This window comes from Pituophis catenifer, unplaced genomic scaffold, assembly GCF_029215685.1.
Source record: "Pituophis catenifer annectens isolate HBS135680 unplaced genomic scaffold, rPitCat1.0.hap2 SCAF_8, whole genome shotgun sequence".
NCBI lineage: Eukaryota > Metazoa > Chordata > Lepidosauria > Squamata > Colubridae > Pituophis > Pituophis catenifer.
In genome coordinates this window covers 59,762,950-59,789,029 of record NW_027256888.1, presented here as the reverse complement: position 1 = coordinate 59,789,029, position 26,080 = coordinate 59,762,950, and the positions used below count along the sequence as shown (strand labels likewise).

At 36.3% G+C, this 26,080-nt stretch overlaps 1 protein-coding gene across 1 annotated transcript in view; it reads right to left on the bottom strand.

The window, feature by feature from the left end:
- Positions 1-26,080, bottom strand: part of COL25A1 (collagen type XXV alpha 1 chain) — a 293,688-nt gene that overhangs the window by 73,494 nt on the left and 194,114 nt on the right. Inside the window, exons 6-7 of the mRNA XM_070949158.1 lie at positions 13,247-13,273; positions 13,069-13,095 (exon numbers count right to left, since the gene is read on the bottom strand). Coding sequence (XP_070805259.1) covers positions 13,069-13,095; positions 13,247-13,273 — 54 coding nt within the window. The remainder of the gene's footprint in view (positions 1-13,068; positions 13,096-13,246; positions 13,274-26,080) is intronic.

The following is a 26,080-nucleotide window of genomic DNA, read 5'->3' as shown; positions in this document are numbered from 1 at the left end:
CATCTTATATATGTTATTTTCTTTTGAACAAATACGGAGGGCTGCCAGGATTAAACAGGTTACAAGAAATATAAACTAATAAAGGTAAGTATTTGAATATCAGTGTCTTATTTATTATCCTCTATGGAACTAGGCCACCTTTTTCAGAATATTATATTGTGGATTTAGTAATGTTAAATTATATATACAAGTGAACAACAACTTGGAAATGATGTATCTTTTAAAGTTGAATTGGGTTTTTTTGTTACCATGCAACACAAAGCACGTAAAGTATCAGTGACACACAAACATACACATTACGTACATTAAATTGAACATTTTACTTTAAAGAGTTAAAGGTGTATCTTTCACATTAATCAGAATTAAAAATTTTAATATCCTTACAAACTAAGAGAATATTATCAGATGCAAGAGAAGATATTGGATTGGATTACACTGGATTTCATCCAACTTTCCAGTAACGTTTTTGAAGATATTGGGGAAGGATAAATAAATTTTAAAAAGGGATAAATAATCATACTTATTTGTTGAGTATACTTTTTTTTTTAAACAAACCAGCTAACCATTCAGGAGAAAAACAAACAAATAAATGTACATACAGTACATTTACAGACAAATCCCATGCATATCAGTGTGGAAATAATTCCTACGAAATGTATGAATTTAACACCCAAGTATAGCAGTTTTAAAAAGTATTAGTCCTTCCAAATACATTGTGGTACTTTCAAATGATTAGGAATTTGTTTTCAGTTTGGATGGCTTCTACTATACCTTCTATCTATCTGTATATTATGGAATAGAAATTTAAACAGACACTTGTAGAATCATAGAACACAACAAATTTTCTAGAATTACTCCAAATATTTGCCAAATGCAGGACTCGACTATTAGAGGATTCCTGACAGATGGCAATCCTGCCTCTACTGAAATACAACTAGCAAAGGAAAATCCACCACTTTCTGAAGCAGACTATAGCAACATTAAACAGCTTTTAGCATTAGGATTTTTAGTTTCTAATATCCAAATAACATCGACTTTCTTAAAAAATAAACCCATTCTTATTTTCCTGATTGCTACTTCCTTGTTAACTGCTTAAATTAGTTTAAGTACAGTTCCCATTATGATCAGGCTGATATCTGCCCAATATCATCTGTTTTTATTTTAGCAGGATGTCCATTGTTCTATCATCCTTTGTTTTACTACTGTTCTTTTTTTAAAAAATAACTTTTTGTTAATGTTCTGCATATTCTTCTCTTCTGTATATTCCATTTCTTATACATGTCCTTTTTAAAACATAGCTCAGTTGAAAGCTCCTTATCATCCTCAGTAATTTTCTAAATTTCTCATTTTTCCTCATGGGAATTATATGAATTTTTTCTTTCAATATATTATTCCTGAGAAGTTCTTAGCTTTACTGCATTCTCTTTGACCTCTGGGTTTCAGTCCATGGGATTTCATCTAGCAACTTCTTTGCTGAAATTGTCAGTCCTGAACTCAACTTATGTGTCAATGCCTCAATTTCTCTTTCAGTATTATTCTGAATCTCAAGATCATACGGTCATTGTTCCATTTCATTTTTCCTACTTCAACAAGCTTCTTGTCCTAGGATGATGTCTAAAAGAGCTAATCCCCTTCTCTGCTTTCAAACTTCTGAAAAATTAAACATTCAACACTGAGATGTTTGGGGATCTTGCAGTTTTGATCAAGTTGGTTTTAAAGCAGACAGTTGGGTACTTATAAGTCTTCCAGTCTACAGTACATCTTTCCTTCCTGAAAGTTCTGTAATTTGGTCCAGGAAGACATTATCTTCTGTCTCGGTTAGGCATGATGTATAGTATGCCCTCACAATGAAATGTTTCTTTTTTGTCCTTCTTTACATTCCTATTCATCATGTTCAAACTCCTGTATTTTAAACAATATGTATTCTTTATTCACATCACTCCTATTTTTTACAGTCTTTTCTTATGAATAAGTTACATTCTTCAGTCCTATCATTCCATTCATGTGTTGCCTCAATAGCACAACTTTATCAAGCAGATAGTAAACTTCACTTTCATGTTTATGAGTTGCCAGGAACCTCTGGTTAATTTTTTTTTTTATTAAAAAGTTTTATCAGGTATTACAACAATTTTTCCCTCCTCCCCCTCCTTCCCTCTTCCACCCACCCCCCATCCCTCATCCCCGCTCTCCCTCCAACTCCCCTCCCCCCACCCACCCATCCCGGACTTCCCAGAGCAAATACAGGGTATAACATTTAACAAACATAAACTAATATATGCTAGCTTTCTGTAGGCTCCAAATTCCCTCTTTGGAGTCAGTCAAAGAAGACTCTCACAACTGATCTAACATATATATGCTGAGCCACTAGATTTTAGCTGCATGGGAAAATAACTTACAAACACAATCTCTATATAAGTAATATAATAAATAGAGTTGAATATCATGCTGATAAACAATTAAAGAGTATTGAATACTTGGCTATAAACAATAAATTAACAATTGTTTTCCCTTTACATTTCCTGATAGTTGAGAAATCCACATGAGAAAACTTAAATATGTACATTTTCCTTCTACTTTTCCTTCATAATACACCTACTTTGCTTATCTTACCTCTGCTCCACTTTCTCCTGGTCTATTGAACAGCTGAAGCTAATATAGAAGACTTTCAGATCTGTTGCAGCTTTCCTATATTATTGTGAATAATTGCAGCTGCAGTATAAAACTCTTAGCAGTGAAGACTGATCACTGGACTTTCATGGATAGGAAAGGTTGTTTACATTACTAGTGAGGGGAAAACATTCAAGTTCAGGAGTAATTCTTTTATTCCCTGGCTTATGCTGTGAGCTGCCATGGAGAACACTGAAAGTGAAGCCAATTTTTGCCTGAAATCCAGCCTGAAGGTTGGAGAAGATGCATGTTTACAGACAGCCGCAGTTCTAGTGTCTGATCCTGATCCAATTCCATATCCTTTTAATCTCCAAAGAAAGCCATTACCTCCATACTGAGATCAAAGAGTTGAATCGTATAGCAATATCAGGATCTACAGCCAAGCTTTCTGGAAGTAATTTGTGCACTGTAGCTCAAGATGTGGAGACATTAATGAGTCTGGAAAAGACTTTAAACGGCTGCTTCAAAAACCAAATAATTACTGGAGACAATTTTGGTAATATTCCCTCTTACATTCTGTGGCTGGAACCAATAATTTTGCCTTGCTTACTTGATTTTCACCTATACCTTCATCATGTTTTTTTAATTTGATACAGGGTTCTATTTCTTATTCTTGGCCTAAAGATGAAGTAAGTATAGACCACTGTTCTGCTTAATGATTTTTATGGAGAGATCTGTATAGTCTTGTCATCAGCTGTCTATTGTCCTTTGGGTATCTTCTGTGAGTTTGGAGAAAATACTTATGATTCCATTTTTTTCTATATTTGATTGAGCATTGGCATCAGGAAATGAACTTTATACCAAAGCACCAGGTGAGGTAAGCATCTATCCTTATAGTCTGGTTATAATACATACAATCACTGTTTAATTCAATACTCAACTTCAATATCATTACTGATTAAAGTTCAGAAAATGTTATTTTTATTCACTTGTTTTCATATTTGTATATTGCCTACTTAAATAACCCTAGTACACAGCTGCTTGTGCAAATATTTCAGGATTTTTTTTTCTTCCCTGGCAGGAGCAATGAAGTTTTTGTTTATCCTTGACTTAGCTATACAAACATACATATTACTGCAAAGATTCATGAAACAAAACTAGAATTGCCACCTGCTGTCCATTTGCACTTTATATATTCATTGCCAGCTGCTACTATTTCACACCTAATCACTCTAACTGTTAACTAAAATGATCCTGACAGTTTATATGTTGGTTTCGCCATCCTATACTTCAAGCTCCAATTAATCTCTGCTTATTATTCTACCTGATTCAAGATTGTTTTGCATCGTTCTTTATAGGGTCTCAAAGACTCACAAAAGGAACTTCTCTATATTAAATATTTTTATTGCAATTTCTGCTTCCTCAATCAGCTAAATTTAAACAATGACACAACTCGGAAGCTGACAAAACAAAAGGGTATTCTTCACAACGTTTTCATTCATTCAAATCATAGTTTTTATTTTAATAGACAAACTTTGCAAACATATGAATTTGTAGTTAATAAATATTGCGTAGTAATATTCCCTGTAAATCTTTCCAAATATGTTTCCCTCTCAAATTTAACCTTAAACACATTTGCATCAGGGGTGGTTCTACTTACCTTTACTACTGGTTCACAGTGGGGCCGCGTATGTGTGTGCTCGCTTCGCTCGTGTGCTCTTCTGCGCATGCACATAAGTGTTTTGATGACATCGGGATCAGTGGGCGGAACTCCCATCGGTTTTACTACCGGTTCTATAGAACCGGTGCGAACCGGGGGCAACCTACCACTGATTTGCATCCATTGCCCCGATAATCTCTATTTCACACACATATTTATAATCTGATTATTAATTTTGGAAAATGGAACTTCTTCACTTAAATAATTGAGACTAGTATTAAACTGAATCAGACAAGGCATTCAGGTCTTCTAAGATATGTATAAACAATATTTTCTGAATCCTTCTAATAGTTTTTTATACTTTCCATTATTGCAAATAGCAAATATTTTAATAATTATATTAATTTTATAATTTTGTTACTTTCCAACATCTACTAACCGATTTACCAAAGGATTTAAAAAGTAACCTATTTTGGAATAAAGTGCATCCAAAAATTCACATTTTTGTGAATTCAGATAAGCTAGTAGTTATGTCCTGATGTTTTGCCATTCAGATGGTTTTTCCTCTCATTTCATTGAGTAACTATATGTTACAATTTTTGTTTAAAAATAGTATATTTATGTACTATTATTCCTAACAGGCTTGCTTTTATTCAACTACTCTGCCTGCAGAAACATTTACATTACTGAAGAAAATAATTTTAATTCAGAGTGAAGGCAGTGCCTTTTAGTAAATAATACCCTACTCTTCATTTGTCCTCAGTTATGACATTATATTGTTAAAATATATTTACAATCTGGTTATACGTTGTTATAGAAAATAATCTTTCAAACCTTCAGTGTGACAGTCATGCTATAGATTATTGATAGATGTGAATCTTATGTCAGTTATATAAATGAAAAGGGACTTAAAATTTTAGTAGTAGTTCTGTCTCAAGCTCTCTGAATTCTGGGGTTTGTTTAGTTTTTGTTTACATTTCTTCTAAGCATTTCCTGAATATCAGAGGATGCCTTTATTGTCATACTGAGCGATAACTTAACCAGACATTTTAAGTAGTTTGCACTGGAACTAGATCTGAAATGGCCAGCTGACTCTATGATCTGCAGAAGTTTCTTTAGCACAGAAATATAATGGAGAAGAGGTGTTTTTGAAAAGATAAATCTTCTCCGTTTGTGTAAATAAAGTTTAAATTCCATAAACTTCATCAGTTTATAGTAGCATTCTTTTAGGTAGATTGAATTTTGGAATGATATTGGTATTTTCACCATTAGAAATTGGAAACGTACACATTTGGTATCACCTGAAAATCTTATACCACCCACACAGAGACATTTTTTTAATGCTTTTGTTGACAATCACTGCTCAACTTCACCTATCTCAACCATTAATTGTTTGAGTTATTATGCTGCTTGACAATAAACTCAGACCCTTTGGCAGATAATTCACAGTAATTTTAATCTGATTTTTTTGAATCTCATCTTTCCAGTCAAATCCGACATTATTCTCTGAAATGATGTTGTATTAAAGAAGAAATGGCATAGCACATAAATAATCTGTGTGGTACAAAGCACATTCTCAGAGTTCAGTTATCATCAGAGATGTTGTTTAATAGTCTAATCCAATATAAGATTATTGGCATTGCAACTTCAGTCCATCCACAAAGAAAGGCCCAGGTCTATAATGAAAATGAATGTGACATTAATCTCAACCTATTACTAAGAGGTCTATAGCATTGTTTGCTTCTTTTTTTTTACTACTGCACAATTTATGTATTAGAGCTAATATAAAAGACAAACAGAATAATAAGAATCTTAATCTGAATTTCATCTAGCAAAACAATGTGTTCAATCACCAAGATTAAGACAGGTGAAGACAATAAAGGAAAATTCTGAATGCCTTCACTTTCTGGAACTTAAAAATGCCAGATGAAGACATCTGAAATATGCTTTTAGTTGCATGCAGACCCAACTAATTAAAAAAATATTTAGAAAACACATTGTGAAGAAAATAATTTTATGAGCTGTACCTAGACCGCAAAACTAATCAAGAATCAACAGCTGGGTGATGATTGTGAAGGTTAATAAACAATAAATCTTCTATGTGTTAGGAATGAATGAATCATTTACAGAAAGAAGATAGAAAATAGATTAGCATATTCAATTAGAGCCATTTCATGCACACTCAACTTCTTTTTTCATTAATTACTGTTCTAGTTGGACTATAAATCATGAATGATCCTCCCGTGGCAATGTTCTTTAAGTAGAAGTTACTTTGCAATCTTCAAAGGCCTGCTCAGGGTTTCAAGTAAGCAAAAGCGAAAACTTGGTTTAAAATTCTTTTCTCCTTAGAAAAAGTATTGGAATTATCTTCAGACATAAGCATTAAAAAAAATAGGTTAACAAAAAACTGTAATATATTAAATCTCATTCCTGTATAAGGTTGTATTGTGATAATTTCAAAGTCATTTTCCAATATGAGGACGAGATGAACTACTACTAATTTTAAAACAAGAGAAATTATCTATGGATTATGAAATAATAGAGGGGAAAGAATAATTGCATATTTTAATTATACTGTTTTTATTTGTTTCCTAGTATGATTTGGTAGCTTATTACCGTGTTTCCCTGAAAATAAGACCCTGTCTTATATTTTTTTGAACCTTGAAATAAGCGCTTGGCCTTATTGCTATGCATTCAAAAGCCTGATTGGGCTTATTATCAGGGGATGTCTTATTTTGGGGGAAACAGGGTAGTAACCTTGACTATCACTAAGTGTTGTATCTTTTTATTCTTGATGAATGTATTTTATTCTCCTTATATACACTGAGAGCATATACACCAAAGACAAATTCCTTGGGTGTCCAATCACACTTGGCCAATAAAGAATTCTATTCTATTCTATTCTATAATTTAGTCCTCCATATATCCATCTAGTACATTTAGAAAAATGAATGAAAGATTAAAATAGGGAAGTTAATGACAACCCTTTTTCTAGTTGTTGTTAGAACTGAAAACTTCAATGAGCCTGTTTCTAGTTATTTTTAATGTACACAGAGTGAGTACTTTAGATTTCAATCTATCTACTAAAATTATAAATATGCTGTAATAATTTGTTAGTTTCTATTATAGTGGTCAAGATCCAAAAAAGATAGAAGAGATTTTTTTACCTACATTGCTTCATGTAAGCGTATACTAAAGCTAGAGTAAGAAATGAAACCACTGAAAGAGGTAAGTATTTCTTTGATGTGCACATTGGGAAAAAAACTCTAGGAAAGGCATTGTTGTGCATTTTTCTTTTTACACTGACGAGATGCTTCTATGAGTGGCTGACTGCTAGAGTTTTGGATTCTTGCCCATCAAATCAAGAGGCACACTTCCAATTAAGATATGAAAATTAGATTGCTAGATTATTAAAACCTTTAGTACCTACCATGCAACATTTTATAGCTAAAATCAAGACACACTTTAACAGCCTAATACTAAAACATACTTCCTAAAACACATTGGTAGAGATATCCAGCTGTCGATTCTCTGCAGAAATATATCCAGCATTTGTCAACAGTATTGCTAAAGGAGGAATTTTTAATCATTCTTTGCTCTGCAGCTCCATGCTTCCAAAATTTGCTTCTGAAACTGAACAATGTGGAGGGTAGCATGAAGACCACACACATTATTTCGTTCACTGATGGCTTTTCATCTCCTCAGAAACTTAACTGGGGCTTTGAAATCCAATTGCATCATAACTTTCCATTTAATTTAATTTAATTTAATTTAATTCCTAATTGTGGAGCCTGTCTTCCACTGAAGTAAAAATCAAAATCAAGGTTTCTCTTTAAAAAAAGAGACTATGCAAAACTATAGATTTAAAAACAAAGTGGTGTTTAGAAGTGTGTGAAAATATAAACTTATCCCTTTCTTTTCCACTTTTTATACCAAGACATTTTTTCCTGAAGCTCATGGTAGCCATGCTATCCTGAGAAGGGATCAGAAATAATTTTAACCTGTCCATTTAAGAACTTCAATGTGCGTACAACAATGCAGAAGAAGGTTTTTCTCAGTATGACAATCATTTCCTTCCCTTAAATGTTCTTAATGCACACTTTAGGACTTCTGAGCTAGGCAACTGCAGCTTGCCATATCCTGGCCATCAATAAGAAATAAGAAAGGTTGGTGGCATATAAATAATCCGTTTGGTCTGTTGAGTTACTGCATGCCAATTGAGAAACAATTGAAGGTCTCACAGACTGGAAGGGCTAAACAGAGGACTTTGCATTAGGTATCTGCCATAACGTGTATGGCATGGGTCCAGGCTATCTCAGGAATCATCTTATCCCAATACAGGAGTGGGCTGCTGCGGGTTCGTAGGGGTTCGGGAAAACCTCTAGCTAAGATTCTGTGCAGTTCGGAGAACCCCCAAATTCCACTCCTGCCTGCCCCCACCCCTTCCAGGAGTTCCCATGTGGCCCGTTTTGGATGCAGGTAAATACAAGGCATCATGGAGGCTTGGGGGGAGGCAAAAATGGACCTAGGCCTCTAGAGCCTGGGGAGGCCGTTTTCGCCCTCTCGGAGGCTCAAGGAAAGCCTCTGGAGCCAGGGAAGGGCAGAAATGCCCCCCCCGCCATGGTGCAGGAGGCCGACTAGGCCACACCAACCATGGCCATGCCCACCCACCCAGCAACTGGGCAGAGAACCCCTTGCTAAAATTTTTGAAGCCCACACCTGCCCCAATAGAATCAGTCTGCCCCCACCAATGCTGGCAGAGAGGGCATGCTCTGTCAACCAAGGAATTTTGATGGGCAGGGTCCTTCTCTACAGTGGTGAGATCTGCACCAACCCTCCTGACCTTCCATAAGGGCCTGAAGTCCTGGCCCTGCCAGTGGGCTTGGGACTCCAACAGGAGGAATATTACTCTGGAGGTGGTTAGTAGATTGAGGGAAAAAAACCCACCTTCCCTCATGGTCTTTGTGCTCCTTTCTCCCCCTTTGTAATCTTTTAATAACATTTTTTTTAGCGTAACTATGATTACTGATATTACTAAGGTTTTTTTTTAATGTTTCTGTTTTTAATGTTTGTAAACTTCTCAGAGTTGCTTCTGGATGAGATGAACAGCACATAAATTCAACAAATCAATCAATCACCAGCCTTGCAGAAGACTCCTTTCAGTTTTCTCCATTGTACAGCTTGTTCTATTGTACAAACTCTAAAAAGAAAAAGCTAGGAGGGATTTAATAATAGGTCAAATAAGGCAATATGATCATTTTGCTGTTAGAAGCAAGATCTTGTTTTGCTTTGCGATGTGACTTTGGGATTGATTAATTCAAAGTAGATGACCTGTTCAAAAGTTTTGCATAGGCCTACTCTCGTCATCCTTGTAATGGGACATTGGATGGGAAGTCTAATTATTTCTATATCAGTCACAATACATCGTATATTATCTTATCTACACAACATTAATGAAGGATTTATACCACTATTAAATCCTACCCAGAGGTTCAATCTGCAGAAGAAGCTGGGCACAGGTGACTGAACCTCTCCTGCCAATGCATGGGCATTGGATCATTATGTCAGTGTTCCAAGTAACGCATCCACTAAAATCAGAACTCCGAACTTGCTTCAGAGCTGATGTCTTAGTTCAGGTGTCAGCAACCTCTGGCTCTGGAGCCGCATGCAGCTCTTTGGGCCCTATGCTGTAACTCCCTGCCGGGTGATCCCATCACTGGCTGTCCCCGCCCCTCGCCCTCCCGTCCCAGTTAGTCCTCGCCTGGCCTGAGAAGGTAAGGGCGATGGCGGGGGATGGAGAAGTGGCCAGGGCAGAGACAGAGAGATACAGAGAGAGGGGAAGAGAGAGGGAGGAGGGAGGGAGGGAGAGAGAGATATATATCAAAAGGGTTTTGTGGTTCCCGTTGTTTTTTAACAACCGGTTCTCTGCCCTAATGACCTGCTGGGTAGGCGTAGCTAGGGGTGGTGGTCATGTGACTGGTGGAAGTGAGTGACGTCGAGTTGGCCACACCCACCCAGGTTTTGTGGCTCCCGTTGTTTTCTTTTCTGTGGGAAATGGGTCCAAATGGCTCTTTGAGTGTTTAAGGTTGCAGACCCCTGCCTTAGTTGGATCAAGGCATTCTTGCTTGTTTTTAAGGAAATTAAAAATGTTACATATTTTAGACTTCATATGACCTAAAATCTTGGATATGAAAATTTGATGTGAGCAACCTGAATGATCACGTCTCTTCCATCCCACCTGAATACCATTGTATGTGTTTTTAAATTCAGAATTGGAGAGTACACAGAAAAAGCTCTCTGGCACCATCCAGTATCAAGACTAAACCTAGTATTATTCAAACATTTTGAAAAAGTATGTACATCAAGGGCTAACAATCCACACGTGTAGGTTTCATCCAGAGGTAAGTATATTAAATAACAATGCTCTGAATAAGACAGGAAGCAACTTTCTGGAATGTTACAATTTGATTCAAAGCCAACAAAGTTTGCTTCTACTCCCTGGATCACCATGCCTTATAAAAGTACAAAACAACTATAATGACCTTTTGAATTGTTCTCTACTCATTACCCTGAATAACAGATATCCTAGCAGTAGCTTTTTCCATTATTGTTTCCTAGCTACATGCACAGCAAGAATCTGGCTCAACATCTCTGTACCTGGGAGAAAAGTTGGAAGGAGAGAAAAAGCAATTAGGATAACTATCCTTATATTCAGGTGTAGCCCAGCATAGTTACCAGATTTCTTTTGAACTACTATATGGAACAAACTTAACAAGCTGTAGATTCGCAGATAGGCTTACTCATTATTGGTTCTCTCAGCTGTGTAAACAAATATATACTAAACGGCAAACACGTTTGGAATCCCACATGAAAAGCATACAGCTCAGAGAAAATTACACGAATAATGAACAATTTGGCAGACGAGGGTTCTCCAACCTCCAGATATGTTGAACTAACCAGGCAGCTATGCAGGAGTTTAAAGAGTATATGTTTAAATGGTTGGTAGTAAACTGAGTTTGCAATTAGGTTGCAGTCGTTCCCTGCAAGGACTGTTTAGAAACCTGGCCTAAGGACGTAATTAGAGGCAGTATGCTACTAAGAAATAAATACTGAACATGTTCTATGGCATCTTTCAATGTTTGTTTAAGACTTGCTGTGAGGCTATCCGAAAAATTTAAAACACCAGCATTCAGAGCCCAACACTTTGTACAAGAGTTATCCAAAATGGATGTCAATGCTGTAGGGGCCTGTTGGATTGTTGAAGTTGGGATAGCTAATAAATAATCTTGAGGTTGGTTCTTGTGACTACATATTTTGCAAAAAGCTCCACTCAAATAGAAAAAAGTTTTCATAGAGGGGAAAAAGCTGTTTTACTGGCTCTGCTGCTATTTAGGCATTCATTTTGGTCTCCTATCACCACACCAGGCTGTGTGAAGAGACCAGACTGCTGTAGCAAGATGACAAAAGTAACTTGAGCAGGGCTAGGCAGGATCTAGAACTGGCCCTGTTGTCAAGACTGAAGTTTACCAAGAGTTGCTGATGACTGTAGGTTCTCATTCTTTCATTTTCTCCTTTCTGGTGTCACATCAGGGGTGAAATCCAGCAGGTTCTGACAAGTTCTGGAGAACCGGTAGCAGAAATTTTGAGTAGTTCGGAGAACCGGTAGTGGAAATTTTGAGTAGTTCGGAGAACTGGCACAAACCACCTCTGGCTGTTCTCAGAGTGGGGTGGAAATGGAGTTTTTGCAATATCCTTCCCCCCGGAGTGGGATGGGAATGAAGATTTTGCAGTATCCTTTCCCTGGAGTGGGGTGGAAATGGAGATTTTGCAGCATCCTTCCCCTGCTACACCCACCAAGCCATGCCCACCAAACCACACCACGCCTACCAAGCCACGCCCATAGAACCGGTAATAAAAAAATTTCAATTTCACCACTGTGTCGCATGTTCATTTTCTCTATCCAAGATTACAAACCATAGAAAGAGTCCTCCCCATGTGCTTTCCTTCTGAGCAATTCCAATGAGGCAGGCAACTAAATGGGTCCAAAATACGGAGCCACCACTGCTAGGTCCATTGGGAAAGCTAAAGGAGTGAGGGAAGGACACATTTCTCCCTCTGCTGACAATTGTTTTCTGGCACCAACTGGTGTTTGTTCTATTTTTACTACCATGCACAGATGTAAAGAGAAACAACTGGCATTCTCAGAGCAACAGTATCTTTTCCTGTTTCATTATCTTAGCTTTTTTAAAAAAAACCAAGCACAATCGAATCCAGCAAAAGCTGTTTTTTCTGCTATGTTGTTAATTCTAAACTATGTTCTAGATAGACAGAACAGATTGCTATTTCCAAAAAGCAAATTATAAAGGCATGCAAAACTCCTTTCTAAAGAAGTACAATTTGCTAAAAAAATCCAACTGTCAATTTGCTTTATTAGAAGCTCATGCAGATCTTGACAAAAGAAACAGGTGGGGAAGGCTGGAAGTTTAGTTAGGCAAGATGGTTTTCTAATGCAGCACATCACAATCATTCCCTAGATAGAATATGGCTATCGAACCACAGAGATTGTGAATTTTTAGTGTGTGCAGTAATGTGTGTAGCGTGAACTCTTTTTGCTTGCATATTTTAATGGCTGTGAAATCATGTTTGCCTTTGGCTCTCCTGCAGACACTTTCTACAACATGCAGGGTAAAAGCAGCTAATAAGCATAATTAGCTCGACACTCAGCTCAATTTAGTTTTGCGCTATGGACTAACTGCCTAGTCAGGGAAGAGGAAGTGTAACATTTTGGTTAATATGCTTACCCGAGGGCCCTGATCACCTTGATCTCCCTGCAAAGTGGAAAGATGATAGTTTTAACACAGCGTGTGTGCTAACCCAGCTCTCTTAAATAATCTCATATCATAACTGCTTCAATAGCCACCAGTTACTATCAGGAGGACTTCCACTTAGTTGGTTAGTAGCAGAGATTTGCTGACTCACCTTCTCACCTTTTGGACCAGGTGGACCCTGAAAGGAACAGAAAGGATATTCATTAATCATTTCATAACATGCTTGATAAGCCAGCCAGATGCTTACAAGCAGCAGAAGCGGTATCTAATTTGAATAACCCCTTTAGGCTCCAGTTTGGGGGTGCTTGACTGAATATCTCCATGTCTAACAAAGATAACAATCCTTTGCATGTACAGCTAGTATACAGTAGTGGCCAAAATTGTGGAAACCTTTTGGGAAAAGTGTATTTTCTAAAATTAGCTAACAACACCACTTTTTGGGGGGACTAGTACCATAAAATTATATATCAATAGAAAGATAATTTAATCAAGAATGTAATGCAATAACTTTTATGAAGGATTTGCTATTAGAATAGCAGTTACAGTATAAAGAAGAAAAGTGAAACACATAGAAAAAACGAGAAATTATCACCATGTCAGTTAATACTTAGTTGGGGTAACCTTTAGCATGAATAGCTGAATAGCTAAAACAGAAAGAGCTCTGTAATTTAACACCAGCTATCTGCAATTAAAGTAAGATCGAATCCCGCCAGGCTCAAGGTTGACTCAGCCTTCCATCCTTTCTAAGGTAGGTAAATTGAGGACCCAGTTTGTGGGGGCAATAAGATGACTTTGTATAAATATACAAAAGTATGAAGGCTATTGCTTAACGCATTGTAAGCCGCCCTGAGTCTCCAGAGAAGGGCGGCATATAAATCAAATTAAAAAAAAAAAAAGGCCTTACAATGTCTTCCCACGGAGTGAACCAAGTCTTTTAGTTCTGCAGCTGTTATAATGTGAAACCAAGATTGATTGATTGCTTCTATTAACTGGGTTTTATTGCTGGATCGCTTCTGACTAACAAGTTTCTTTAGTTGGCTCCATAGATTTTCAATTGGGTTAAGGTCTGGGCTATTCCCAGGCCATTCCAGCAGTGGGGTATGATTATCTTGAAACTCTAAAAAAAGGGTGGTGATTAGCCATCAAACCTCAAAAATACACTTTTCCCAAAAGGTTTCCACAATTTTACTACTGTATTATGAACACTATCCCAGACATTGGTTTATGTTTTGAATTGCCTTTTGTGAAAACATCAGATTGGATTCCAAAATTGCAAGATTAAAATAGTAGGATATGCATTGAAAAGGGTTCAGGAGAAAGATTGCTGTACAATAAAAAAAAAGGAAGATGAAGTGGAAGAAAGGCAGCTCTGAACAAACAAATATAAATATATTAGGAAAAAGAATGAATTGTTAAAGAATAAAAGAGGACAAATATGTACAACTAGCAAAGTTAGAATTTAGGGATAAATAAAGAAGGTGTTTATATATGCAAGTATAGAAATATTGAGGTATATTAAAAAAAAGGAAAGGGGAGAAGACGATATTGACAAAAATTGTAATTGAGTAAAATGTATTTGAATTTGACTAACTGTATAAGATAAGAAACGACCAACACTGTTCAAAAAAAAAAAGATGTGGGTGAAAGTGGAAGAGGAGAAAAGAAAAAAACCAATAAAACTTGTTTTTTTTTAAAAAAAAACATTGAAAAGGGTTCTGTGAGAAGTTAAAAATGTCTACCATTAAGTTTGGTTTTTTAAAAAAATCTCCATAGAAAAATCAGCATTTAGAATTTTGGCTCTTCTACTATTGTTGTATTAAAACTTCAAGCATATCCAGCCATGATAGACATTGCTAAGAGATGCTGGGAGAGCTTCACTTAGCATTAATTTAGGAATACAGCTTCCTTAACCAGCACTATAGCCCATACCACACATGAATATTTGATCATTTATAGGCTTGGTTTTACATAGCATACCTTGGCTATTCTGAGTTCAAGATAATGTTCAATTGGATAATTTAAATTAGACAATGCAATACAAGCAATCAACATAACTTAAGTTAAACAATGCAACGTAAACAGACCAAAAGAAATATATGTTGTTGCTGACTAGAGCTAGAAGCTCTGGGCATGGATGCAACCAAGATAGCAAGATCCCAGTATAATAAGAAAAAGAGTATTTTGTAAAGATTTACAGCCATGATTGACTTCATTCTGGCTCTTTATCCGAAATAATTTCTGGGTTCAATAGATGTGTATGCTTGAACTATATCATGTCTTAACAAAATAAACATTCAAGTTTATGAATTTGATGCGATTTCTGACTGTGGATTTTTTCTACAGTATAACAAAGGAAATTCTAAGTATCTTCTCCTGAAATATTTCCATAGTGAGTGTCATGGTCATATTCAATGTGATATTCAACTTGTGCACATTAATAAGGAACAGTTCCACCAGTAATGTTTGTGAGGCTACATCTGCATATAAAAAAATCAAGATACTAATTTATTGTTGTGAGCCGCCCTGAGTCCATTGTGAGATAGGGCGGCATATAAGCCGAATAAAATAAATAAATAAATAAAAATAAAATTATCACTTTTTGATCCTTTCTATAAATGCACTGCCATCACACAATCATAGGGTTTCCATGAAACTACCACTGATTCCCATTTACAAGGGGTTAGGTTGTACATTCTCTCTAGAGTGACTAATTTAATTATGCTTAATGTGCAAAATGGCCATTCTATTATTAGCCTCTATTGAGATTCTAACTAGTTGTGTCTATTTAAGCTCTGTATTTTTCCAGTACCAAAAACAAAAGTCTAGGGATCCACTTCTGTTTTGCTTTGCCTGGGGATTTAATTTTTATTTCAGATCATGCAATCCTGGCTAAGTTTAATTCATGTAACCACAATGTATATAGAAAAAGGACATAGCAAGTTAGACATGTCAAGCTTCATTTCATGTACAAAGATTAGCAAGAGGCTGATAGATATCAACGTTTGAAAATACATGCAAATTATTTTAAAAAGTCTCTTCTCCATTATAATTCTGGACTAAGTTGTGCATCTCATATTTATGTTAAGGTTTGCTTTTCAGAACATTTATTCAAAATGTGCTGTATGTAACATTACATATCAGTGGCATAACATGGCGACCATGAAATTCAGTTCTGAATCACACTTGCTAAAATCCAGTGTGACTAATTTGGTGATCACATCAACCTTTTCTGGTTATTATGAAATCATGTTTTTATGTATATATTTTTTCTTAGATATGCTCATTCACATTTATAATAACTACATCAGGCATATTTTGAAGAGAGAGAGAGGGAGAGAGAGAGAGAGACTTTATTAGCTGAATATTAGATTTGATTCATATGTAAGATATGCTTGGGGATATGTACAAACTTGCAGCCGATGAAAGCATTAGCAGAATAGGAATAATTCTAGGACTTCAAAAGATAAGAAAGAAATTGAATATCATGGAATGTCAATTCAGGGATGAGCGAGGTTACAATCAAGGAGTTAAAGTAGAGGGGAAGGAAGGAAGAGAAGCATTAGAGGGAATAGATAAAATGAATCAATTTAATCTTCTCATCGTTCCTATCACCCATCTCCTCCCACTTATGACTGCCTGACTATAGCTTTGTTGCTAGTATTCTTACGATTTATATTGATTGTTTCCTAGTATGATTTGATTGCTTATTTGTACCCTATGACTATCATTAAGTGTTGTACCTTATAATTCTTGACTAATGTATCTTGTCTTTTTATGTACATTGAGAGCATATACACCAAAGACAAATCCTTGTGTGTCCAATCACGCTTGGCCAATAAAGAATTCTATTCTATTCTATTTAACTAGGTCACTTCCTGGTTACATTGAAATCATAATTTTGCATGTTTCTTATAATCATAAGGCTGGAAGAGATTGTGGAATCTTCTAGTCCAATCTCTTGCCCAGAGCAGGAATACTTATTCCATCCCAGACAAATGCTTGTACAATCTTTCCTTGAAAATCTCCAGTGAAGGGCTCCCACAACTCCGGGAGGCCAGCTGTTCCATTGATTAATTATTCTCATTGTCAAGAAATTTCTTTTTAATTCCAGCTTGGATCTTTCTCTCATGAGCTTCCATTCATTACTTTTTGTCTTGCCTCAGGTGCTTTGGAAAATAAATAGAGCACTTTTTTCTCTTCTCTGGCAAGTACTGGAAAGCAGCTTTCATATTACCCATAAGCCTCCTCTTTGTTATGCTAAACCTGGTCCTGGCAATTTGAAGTCATCCAAGGTGGATCAGTGGTGGGTTTCTACCGGTTCGCCCCGGTTTGGGCGAACCTATAGTAGCAACAGCAGCGGCGGGAGGCTCAACCCACCAGCCCGGACATCATCACGGATGCTCTATGCATGCACAGAAGCACCACACACAAGCAAAGCAAGCACGCACACATGTGCGCTCACAGTTCCGAACCAGTAGCGAAGGCAAGTGAAACCCACTACTGTGGTGGATGTATTTTCTTATCAGTGCCATGCTTATGTTTATATTTATATATTTATATTCATTTCAAGGGATTTGAAAGATGTCCAGTATAAATGAAGAACAAATAAAAATCCAAGTTTTAAATCTAGTAGTATTTCTAACAGTGTTCAAATGTATCAGGAAAGAGTTGATTTATCTTTTGTAACTCAATGTGAGACATTTAAAAAAATAAACCAATATTTACTCAGACTCATTTTAATTTTCTTTAGCCAAGATAGAAAGGGTGTGGCCAAACCGAACAGAGATAGGCTAAATACTGCAGTGAGGACCTGAGTAGTTAACAACTATGATGTTACCTGGTAACATTTGCTCCTGATTTCATATTATGGGATTAGGTTGAGTTATATATATTAGGGTGAGTGGACTACATAAGGAGACAGTAACTTTCAGGATTGGATGCAATTAATTGTTAAGAGTCAAAATCTGATTCAGGACTGATTCTGTTTTGAATTTTCAGTAAAAGACATCTGCTTTAATGCTGTCTCTAGATCCTCTAAGATAGGGGTGTCAAACTCACGTTGCCATGATGCCGTCACGTGACGTATCAGGACTTTTTCCCCCTTTGCTAAACTGGGCGGGGCTGGGGCCAGCATATGCTGCATCCGGCCCGTGGGCTGCGAGTTTGACAACCCTGCTCTAAGAAGTCACAATATAGTTGAAAAGAATAATATTCTTCTTGTTGCAATAACAATACAAACAGTAAAAGTATTATGCTGTAACTGAAAGGAAGAAATCCCAACCATAGCTGTCAGTTCTAGTAGAGGTACTTAAGTTGCTTCCTCTGACCTCCCCTTAAGACACATAAAACTCTTTATTGCATACAGAAACCTTATGAATAAAACTCAACTGGTTCATATAATAGCTGTAATTTTAAATGATCAAAAATGAACTAGATGAATATATTTCACCTAGGAATGAAGACCCCGAGATCTGTTTACATCCACATTTGTTCATATGCACAGACCCAATCTTACATCTTACTACCTAAGCCTATTTGTTTATTATACAAATATGAATAAGGTTTTAAAAGCAGAAGTAAGCTATTTTTGAGATTAAATAATTTTAAATAAGAGTTGGACTGCTTTGATTCCTGTTCATCTTCATGCATTTAAAAATACTCTTCCATTTAGTTCACTAAGAGAGCATACAACATTGTATTGTGCTATTCATCCATATCCTATTTTTATTTTTCTCAAAGGAATCAATTAAATGCAAAACCCCTGGATTTAAATCTTATGGCTCCAAGGATTCTCAAGAGCAGAAGTGGTTTATCTACTGTTCTGTTGCACTTAGTGATCTGCTTCATAAAACAGATGGTAATTTCATTTGTGACAATCCCCATTACTTTATAGTAGAGGACAAAAGAAGAAAATTTGGCCATGACTGATGGGGACTGACCACCCAACTGTATCTTAGATTCAGGAGTACCATGTATAATAGTTTTTTTCTCAATTACTTCATGTGGATTATGGCTCCCTAGATGTTTCTGAGCTATTGCTCTCAGTAACTTCAACCAGTGCTAGAAGTCCTTGCTTTGGTGCATGCAGAATGTAACACACAGGTAAGCCACATAAAAATTGTCCTTCTCGGACTGAGACAATTGAGCTATTGGGGTATAAATTAGACTTCTGTTCAGAAGCAACAGCATGTAGATTCTTTTCAGGCAAAATTCTTTCCTAAAATTTCATTACAAATGAGAAGTAGACATCAATATGAAGAAGTAGTGCTTGTTATTGTATGACTCAAATTCTGACATTTATAGTTTTATAACTTTTCATCTTAACACACCTCAAGCTACCCAAATCTTCTGCTGCTGGTTGAGAAATGCCAGGAAAAGTTAGAAAGCAGAGGGAAATGCAGGGCTGCTGTAGGAAGAAATTGAACTAGTGGAATTCAAACCAAGGCAGCTCTTTAATAAAGAAGATTCTATCTGATTTTACCTATAACATTCCTCCATGTTGCCCAGGGTTTTCTTGCTAAATAGCTAACTCTGCAAGAAGCAATTCTACATTGCAAAATAATAAACTAGGCCAATGGTACCAAGAGATCAATTCTGAAAGGAATGTGTTTGCCAAGAACAATAAATCTTCTTCAATAAATCTTCCCAAAAGTGTACTATTAAGGCAGTTCAGGATGAAAACAACATATAATAGCCCAACACTGTTTGGTAATCTGAAAGAGGTCTCAGGATCCTTTCCCTAAAGGACAATGTGGAAAAATTAGTGATCTAAATCACCATGCTCAAGTTCTTTTAGAAGAGTTATTGATTATTTATTGATCTTAAAATTCTCAAGAAAACTTTGAGTCTAATAATTCCATTATATATGTTCAAAAAGAAATATTTTTCTTGAATCCCGTGAGCAAATAATTCATTTCTAAATTGTGTTCAGAGTAGTATTCTGACCCTAAATTTAATTGTGTAATGGATTATCGTCAAAGGAATAAAGTTAGGATAGAAAGGATCAGAAAGTTAACAACTGGGATTTGAGAAATTATGGATAAAGAAAAAGGATAGTCACTAATGCATCCCTCTCCAAAAAGAAACCTAACACCAAACAAGAGACTGCAGATGTGCAAAAAAAGTGCATGTGACAATTTGTATGCAATATACATATGCCATATGCATAAAATTGTTACTGTAATGTAGATAGAATTACAATATGTTAGAATATTGAATTTAATAGCCTTGGTGGCGCAGCAAACTAAACTACTGTTAAGTAGCACCAGCTACCTGCAATTACTGCAAGTTCAAATCTCACCAGGCTCAAGATTGACTCAGCTTTTCATCCTTTCAAGGTAGGTAAAATGAGGACCCGGATTGTGGGGGCAATAAGCTGACTTTGTATAAAAAAGAACACCGTTTAGGGGTGGCCGAAAGCCCTACTAAGCAGGTACATACAAAAGTATGAAGGCTATTGCTTAACGCATTGTAAGCCACCCTGAGTCTCCAGAGAAAGGATGGCATATAAATTGAACCAATAAATAAATAAATAATTAAACAGTAAAGTGTACAATAGGCCAGAAGACACAGTTGCAGGTGATTAGTTAGAGAGCGCTGATTCTCTATGATGCAATCTACTCCAAGTATAAAAGTTGCTCCAAGTTGCTCCAAGTATAAAAGCTCCAAATTGCTCCAAGTATAAAAAGGGGAGCATTCCCTTTTCCATCCATTTTCTTCAGTGTGTTCTACACTGTAAAAAATTACCTCATGATGTTCCTGTCTTTCTGACTATCTTGTGTTGTTTCTTTCTGGATGATGACAAAGCATGGTGTAATTGGAATATTAAATATATTTATATATACACAAGTTTGTATTAGTGTCTCAGTTTTCATCTGAACAGCTGCTGTGCAGTTCCATGACAAAATAACTTGTCATGGAGAGTAGGGAGGATTTGTATGCCTAGTCATTTTGATTCCTAAATGCTAACGATCAATGAACATGCAGGGCTTCTGCTCTTCCAGTTTATGATGACCCTTTCTGTTGAAACGAGACATAGATTGGGCAGGAGGGTGTAAATCTGCTATGATTCAGGACAAAACATTCATACTATTATTCTATTTGTTTCTACAATTCTTTTAGAAAGTCAGAAAACCCACAGTTTGTAATCACATTACACATTCACATTCGGAGATATTTCTGCAAAAATGTAGTTTTTTGTATACCTTTTATGGAACAATCTTGAAGTATATTGAAGCATTGCAAAAGCTGTAAAGCATTGGAGATGCTCAGCAGCATGTCTTTCACGGCAGAAGTGATCATGAAAATCTGAGACGGTGGCACCAGCTTTTCCTGGTGGCAGAAACATTTGGCAGCTACAGATTAGTTATTGCGAGATCAAATTTGGGTCGGTTACTGGGACCACAGATTTACTCTTCCGAGCTTTTGGACTCATGCTGGAGCCCATCTTCAGAGAACTTCTCTCTACTGTAATACATGCTTTGGGCTGTTGAACAAAAAGGTTGGAAGACTAAATCTCTGGTCTTGATGACTGACTCAAATTCAATCTTGCATCATTATCCTGAGTCATTGAGACTTTGAGAGCTGTATGCAACGAAATTTCATTTTAATGTATGCCAATAAGTGTACATTCAAAGCAGGGGTGGGTTCTACTTACCTTTACTACCAGCTTGCTTTGCTTGTGCATGTGCACGCACATCTGCGCATGCGCAGAAGCTTCTGTGCATGCACATATCACTTATGATGACATCTGGGTCAGTGGATGGAGCCTCCTGCTGGTTTTACTACCGGTTCTTGTAAACTGGTCCAAACCAGGGGCAACCCACCACTGATTCAAAGTGACAGTAAAGTTATTCTAAGTCTAAGACATGTATATTTGCATTCATTTGAGATTTTTTTAAAAAAAAAAACTGTAAACTGTATATTGTGCAGACCTGCACTATGCAGATAAATTGATTTATTAAATATTACCTTCTTCTATCTCAATCCATGCAACTTTCCCAAATGTACACTAATAATTTTTCAGTGTTTCTGAACTCGTTTGTTTATCAGAGCCAAAAATGAAACAACATTTCAATATAAGAGAATATATGTAGCTGTGGAGTCCCTTGGTGGTTTTTGAGTTTGGTTGTCTGCTTGAAAACATTTTCTTACCAAACTAGATAGTACCTTCAGTGCAATGAACAACAAGTCATCAATGTCTGCAAGCATCAACCAACTTCAGCTAGCACCAAAGATCACAAAGCAGAATTATCATTATTTTTTTCCCAACAAATGGCTATTTCTACTTTGGAAATCTATGGAGTGGATCTTTTCATTGGTGATATTTATTGCATTCCGGAGTTCATTCTGGCGTAATCCAATGTTGATAAAGCAATGTATCTTGGATGTCTTCTGCATTTTTACTGGATAGTCCTTAAAACAGTGGACTGGTGTCCATAAAGAAAGAAAAGTCGCTGCTTTCAGACTATAGTAAGAAACCTGGTGGGGAAATGACAAAACTTGGATTTGTTTTAATTAAACTGAGTATATTTCATTATTTCTTCATATTCTTGACCGTTTTCTACATTCTATCATACTAAATGTTACAGGGGATAATCTAACTCTGAGGGTTGCATCCAAAACTTTTGCAAACCACAAATAATGCTGCGCTCCCAATTTAATTTATTGTCTGGAAGGGGCAATTATTATTTTTTATGCATTGCATTTTTAGAGAAATCTCAGCTTCTTTCCATTTTCTTTATATAATGAATGGCCTATTTTGATCATTTTAAATAATAAATAACCTTTAGCACATTAATCATGGAAGCTTTTCGCTATTTTTAGTAGTCCATAATATGAGATAATGATAAAATAGGCAAAAAAGAAGGAGCATTCACAAAAAAATTCAGAAAATGATGAAGATAATATTTAAGCTAATTGGTGGGATTCATTAAGGATAGGGACTTTCTGATAACTGTAAAAGCAACTCAGTTGAAGATAATTAGTAGTCACTTCCTTAGCAGCAACTTAGTGGCAAGTGGAAAAATCTTCTATGTTAGAAATGCCTATAAAATTTCATATACATTTACTTGATGTTTTTAATATTTCAAATATCTTTCAGCTGTTTCAGCTGCTGTTTTACAGTGATTTTAAAAACATGGCCAATAATTAATTGTATAGAACTACCTAGTATTTCATGGGTGATCTATAAAAAAGAAATCAATAATTAATAACATTAATAAATAATTAAACCCAGAGGGGAGATTTGAAATCCCAAATGTCAATTCAGATATATGCCTCATAAAATAAAACTCCAGTCTCTGAGGAAGCAAAAAGTTGATTAGAAAAATACAAGGTCAAAATATTTATTCATTTTAATAATAGCAAGGAAATTAGAGCATCAATCCTACCCAAAACACCAGAGAAAACATCCAAACATCAGAAACACACAACGCAGCAAGTATATACACATACACTCTTTAAAGGGGAATCACACACACAAACCCACAGACACATACAACTTGCAGGAAAATATTTTTTTTAGGTAAACTATATTGAGTCCAACAGGGAACCAAGATACATTATTGGAAGTAAATACTGTATTGGAAATGGAACTGAATAATGTTTTAAATAAAATAAAATAGATAAATCTTTAAAAATTCTGGCAGCAAAGAATTTTAGAGCTGCTATTTCTAGTATATTATCATGAATGTAAATGTAAATGTGCTACTGAATAACTGAGTACTCCGTACTGAATCTGTGGGCACGAACTTCATAATACTTTGTGAAATGTTTGGCAAGGCCAGCTACTAGAGCAATGAGGTGACCTATACAGTAAACTAGTTCAATGCTAAAATATAACCTCTTAATCCTAAAAATGGCACTTATTTGTCTTTGTTAGATATTAGAAAATATGTTGATACAATATGATCGCAGGAGGAAGTGCAATTGACTTGGATACAGCACTATTGTTAATATATATTCATAGCAGTCACTAGAAAGGACTACATTGAAATTGAAATTCAGGAAGGAAAACCATTAATCAACCACCAGCCTCAAAGTTGCAGGGTAAGAAATGATGTGGAAGAGGCTGAGAAAAGAACTGTCTGCCTGTAACAGTCATTACGGAACTAGAGATGATTCTTCTGTCCCACATTTCTACAAGAGACCAGTGTTTATTATAATGTCAAAGTCTACTAAGCTTAGGAAGTGAGTTACAGCTATAAACAGATTCATAACTTCATGCCTTTCATTTTGCACTGAATATTAAAGGGACTGTGAAGCAATGGAAGAAGGGGGGAGGGGGAGGGGAAAAATACAAAAATGCCAAATCTCTCAGTACTTTCACAGAAGGTCAGAGTCATGGAGAAGTTTGCTTTCCTTTCTCCTTTTTTAGAAGAAACTTTATGATGGTATCTTTATCGCTGAGGGCTTTCTTAAATAAGTGCAAATGTGGGCAAATCAGGGTATTGAGTATGGGAAGTTTGATGATAATCCCAAGATTCAGCCATGTGGAAATAATTAAAGTAGTCCAAGTCTAAAACAAAAAAGAAGGAAGAAGGGGAGGAAGTGTAAAAGGAGGGCTGATTAAATCAAAAAGATTTTTAAGGTTATAAAATTGCCAAAATACTGGCATTCTTTGCCGTGCAATGTTAAGCATAACAAAATAGTCCCTTATGCCAATCAAAGCAGCAACACTATTCTCAGAAAGGATGTTTATTGATTGATTGATTGATTGATTGTTCAAATTTATATACCGCCCTTCTCCCGAAGGACTCAGGGCAGTGAACAGCAAAGATAAAAATACATAGAATACAAAATTTAAAAATATTTTAAAACAAATAAAATAGTATTGGCTCACGACAATTAAAACATCCCCAATTTAAAATCAAATTAAGAACTAAATTACTCAATTAAAAGAGTTAGGCCAGCCCGGCTTGTTGGAATAAAAAGGTCTTGAGGGCACAGCGGAAGGTGCGTAGATCTGGAATCCTCCTTATTTCCGGGGGCAATTCGTTCCATAGGGCAGGTGCCCCCATAGAGAAGGCTCTCCTCCTGAGGGCCGCCAGCCGACACTGTTTGACCGACGGCACCCCGAGGAGGCCCTCTCTGTGGGAGCGTACTGGCCGGCGGGAGGCTCTTGGTGGCAGAAGGCGGTTTCGAAGATACCCGGGTCCTAAGCCTTGGAGCGCTCTTAAGGTGGTAACCAGCACCTTGAATCGCACCCGGAAGACTACTGGAAGCCAGTGCAGCTCGTGCAGGAGAGGTGTTACATGGGAGCACCATGTCGCTCCCACAATCACCGGTGCGGCTGCATTTTGGACCAGTTGGAGCCTCTGGGTACTCTTCAAGGGGAGCCCCATGTAGAGAGGATTGCAGTTATAGATCTTACCATGCTATTTTCATTTTGTTTATTGTCATATTCTATTTATTTATTTTGAATAAAACTTAAGATCACACTGGAAATTTTCATTATTTTTTGCCTAAAGTAGAAAAGCAGTTTTTGCATCAACAGATGCTCGGGGCTTGGTCACTTGCCCAAGATCACAATTCTATTTCAATGTCACAAGGATATGATTAATAACTTTCTTACTATTGTATCTGAAGATGTGTATTCCTGTTATTGTATCCAATTTTAAGACTTTTCTGAGTTGATGACTGGTATGACTTTTCTTTAGATGCTGTAATACATTGCAATCATACATAAGATAACAATCATCTGACTATTAAAGAGGGATATCCAGTGTTAAATATTTCTCCTGGATTCAAATTCACAAGCATGTTCCAGTAAAGTATAGAATGGCTAATATATTTAGAAGACTAAGTCTTCTCTATGTCACTTCCTGATGAAGCAAGAATTTCTTTTCTTGTGCCTTCCACCTGTGCAGTAATGAAACTTTAAAAAGTTCAGTGAAGTCCATAATATATCAATGGCTTCCCTGTAAAGCAAACTGAGAAGTAGCATCTACAATATATAAAAAGCCTATATTATGCTTGAAAATAG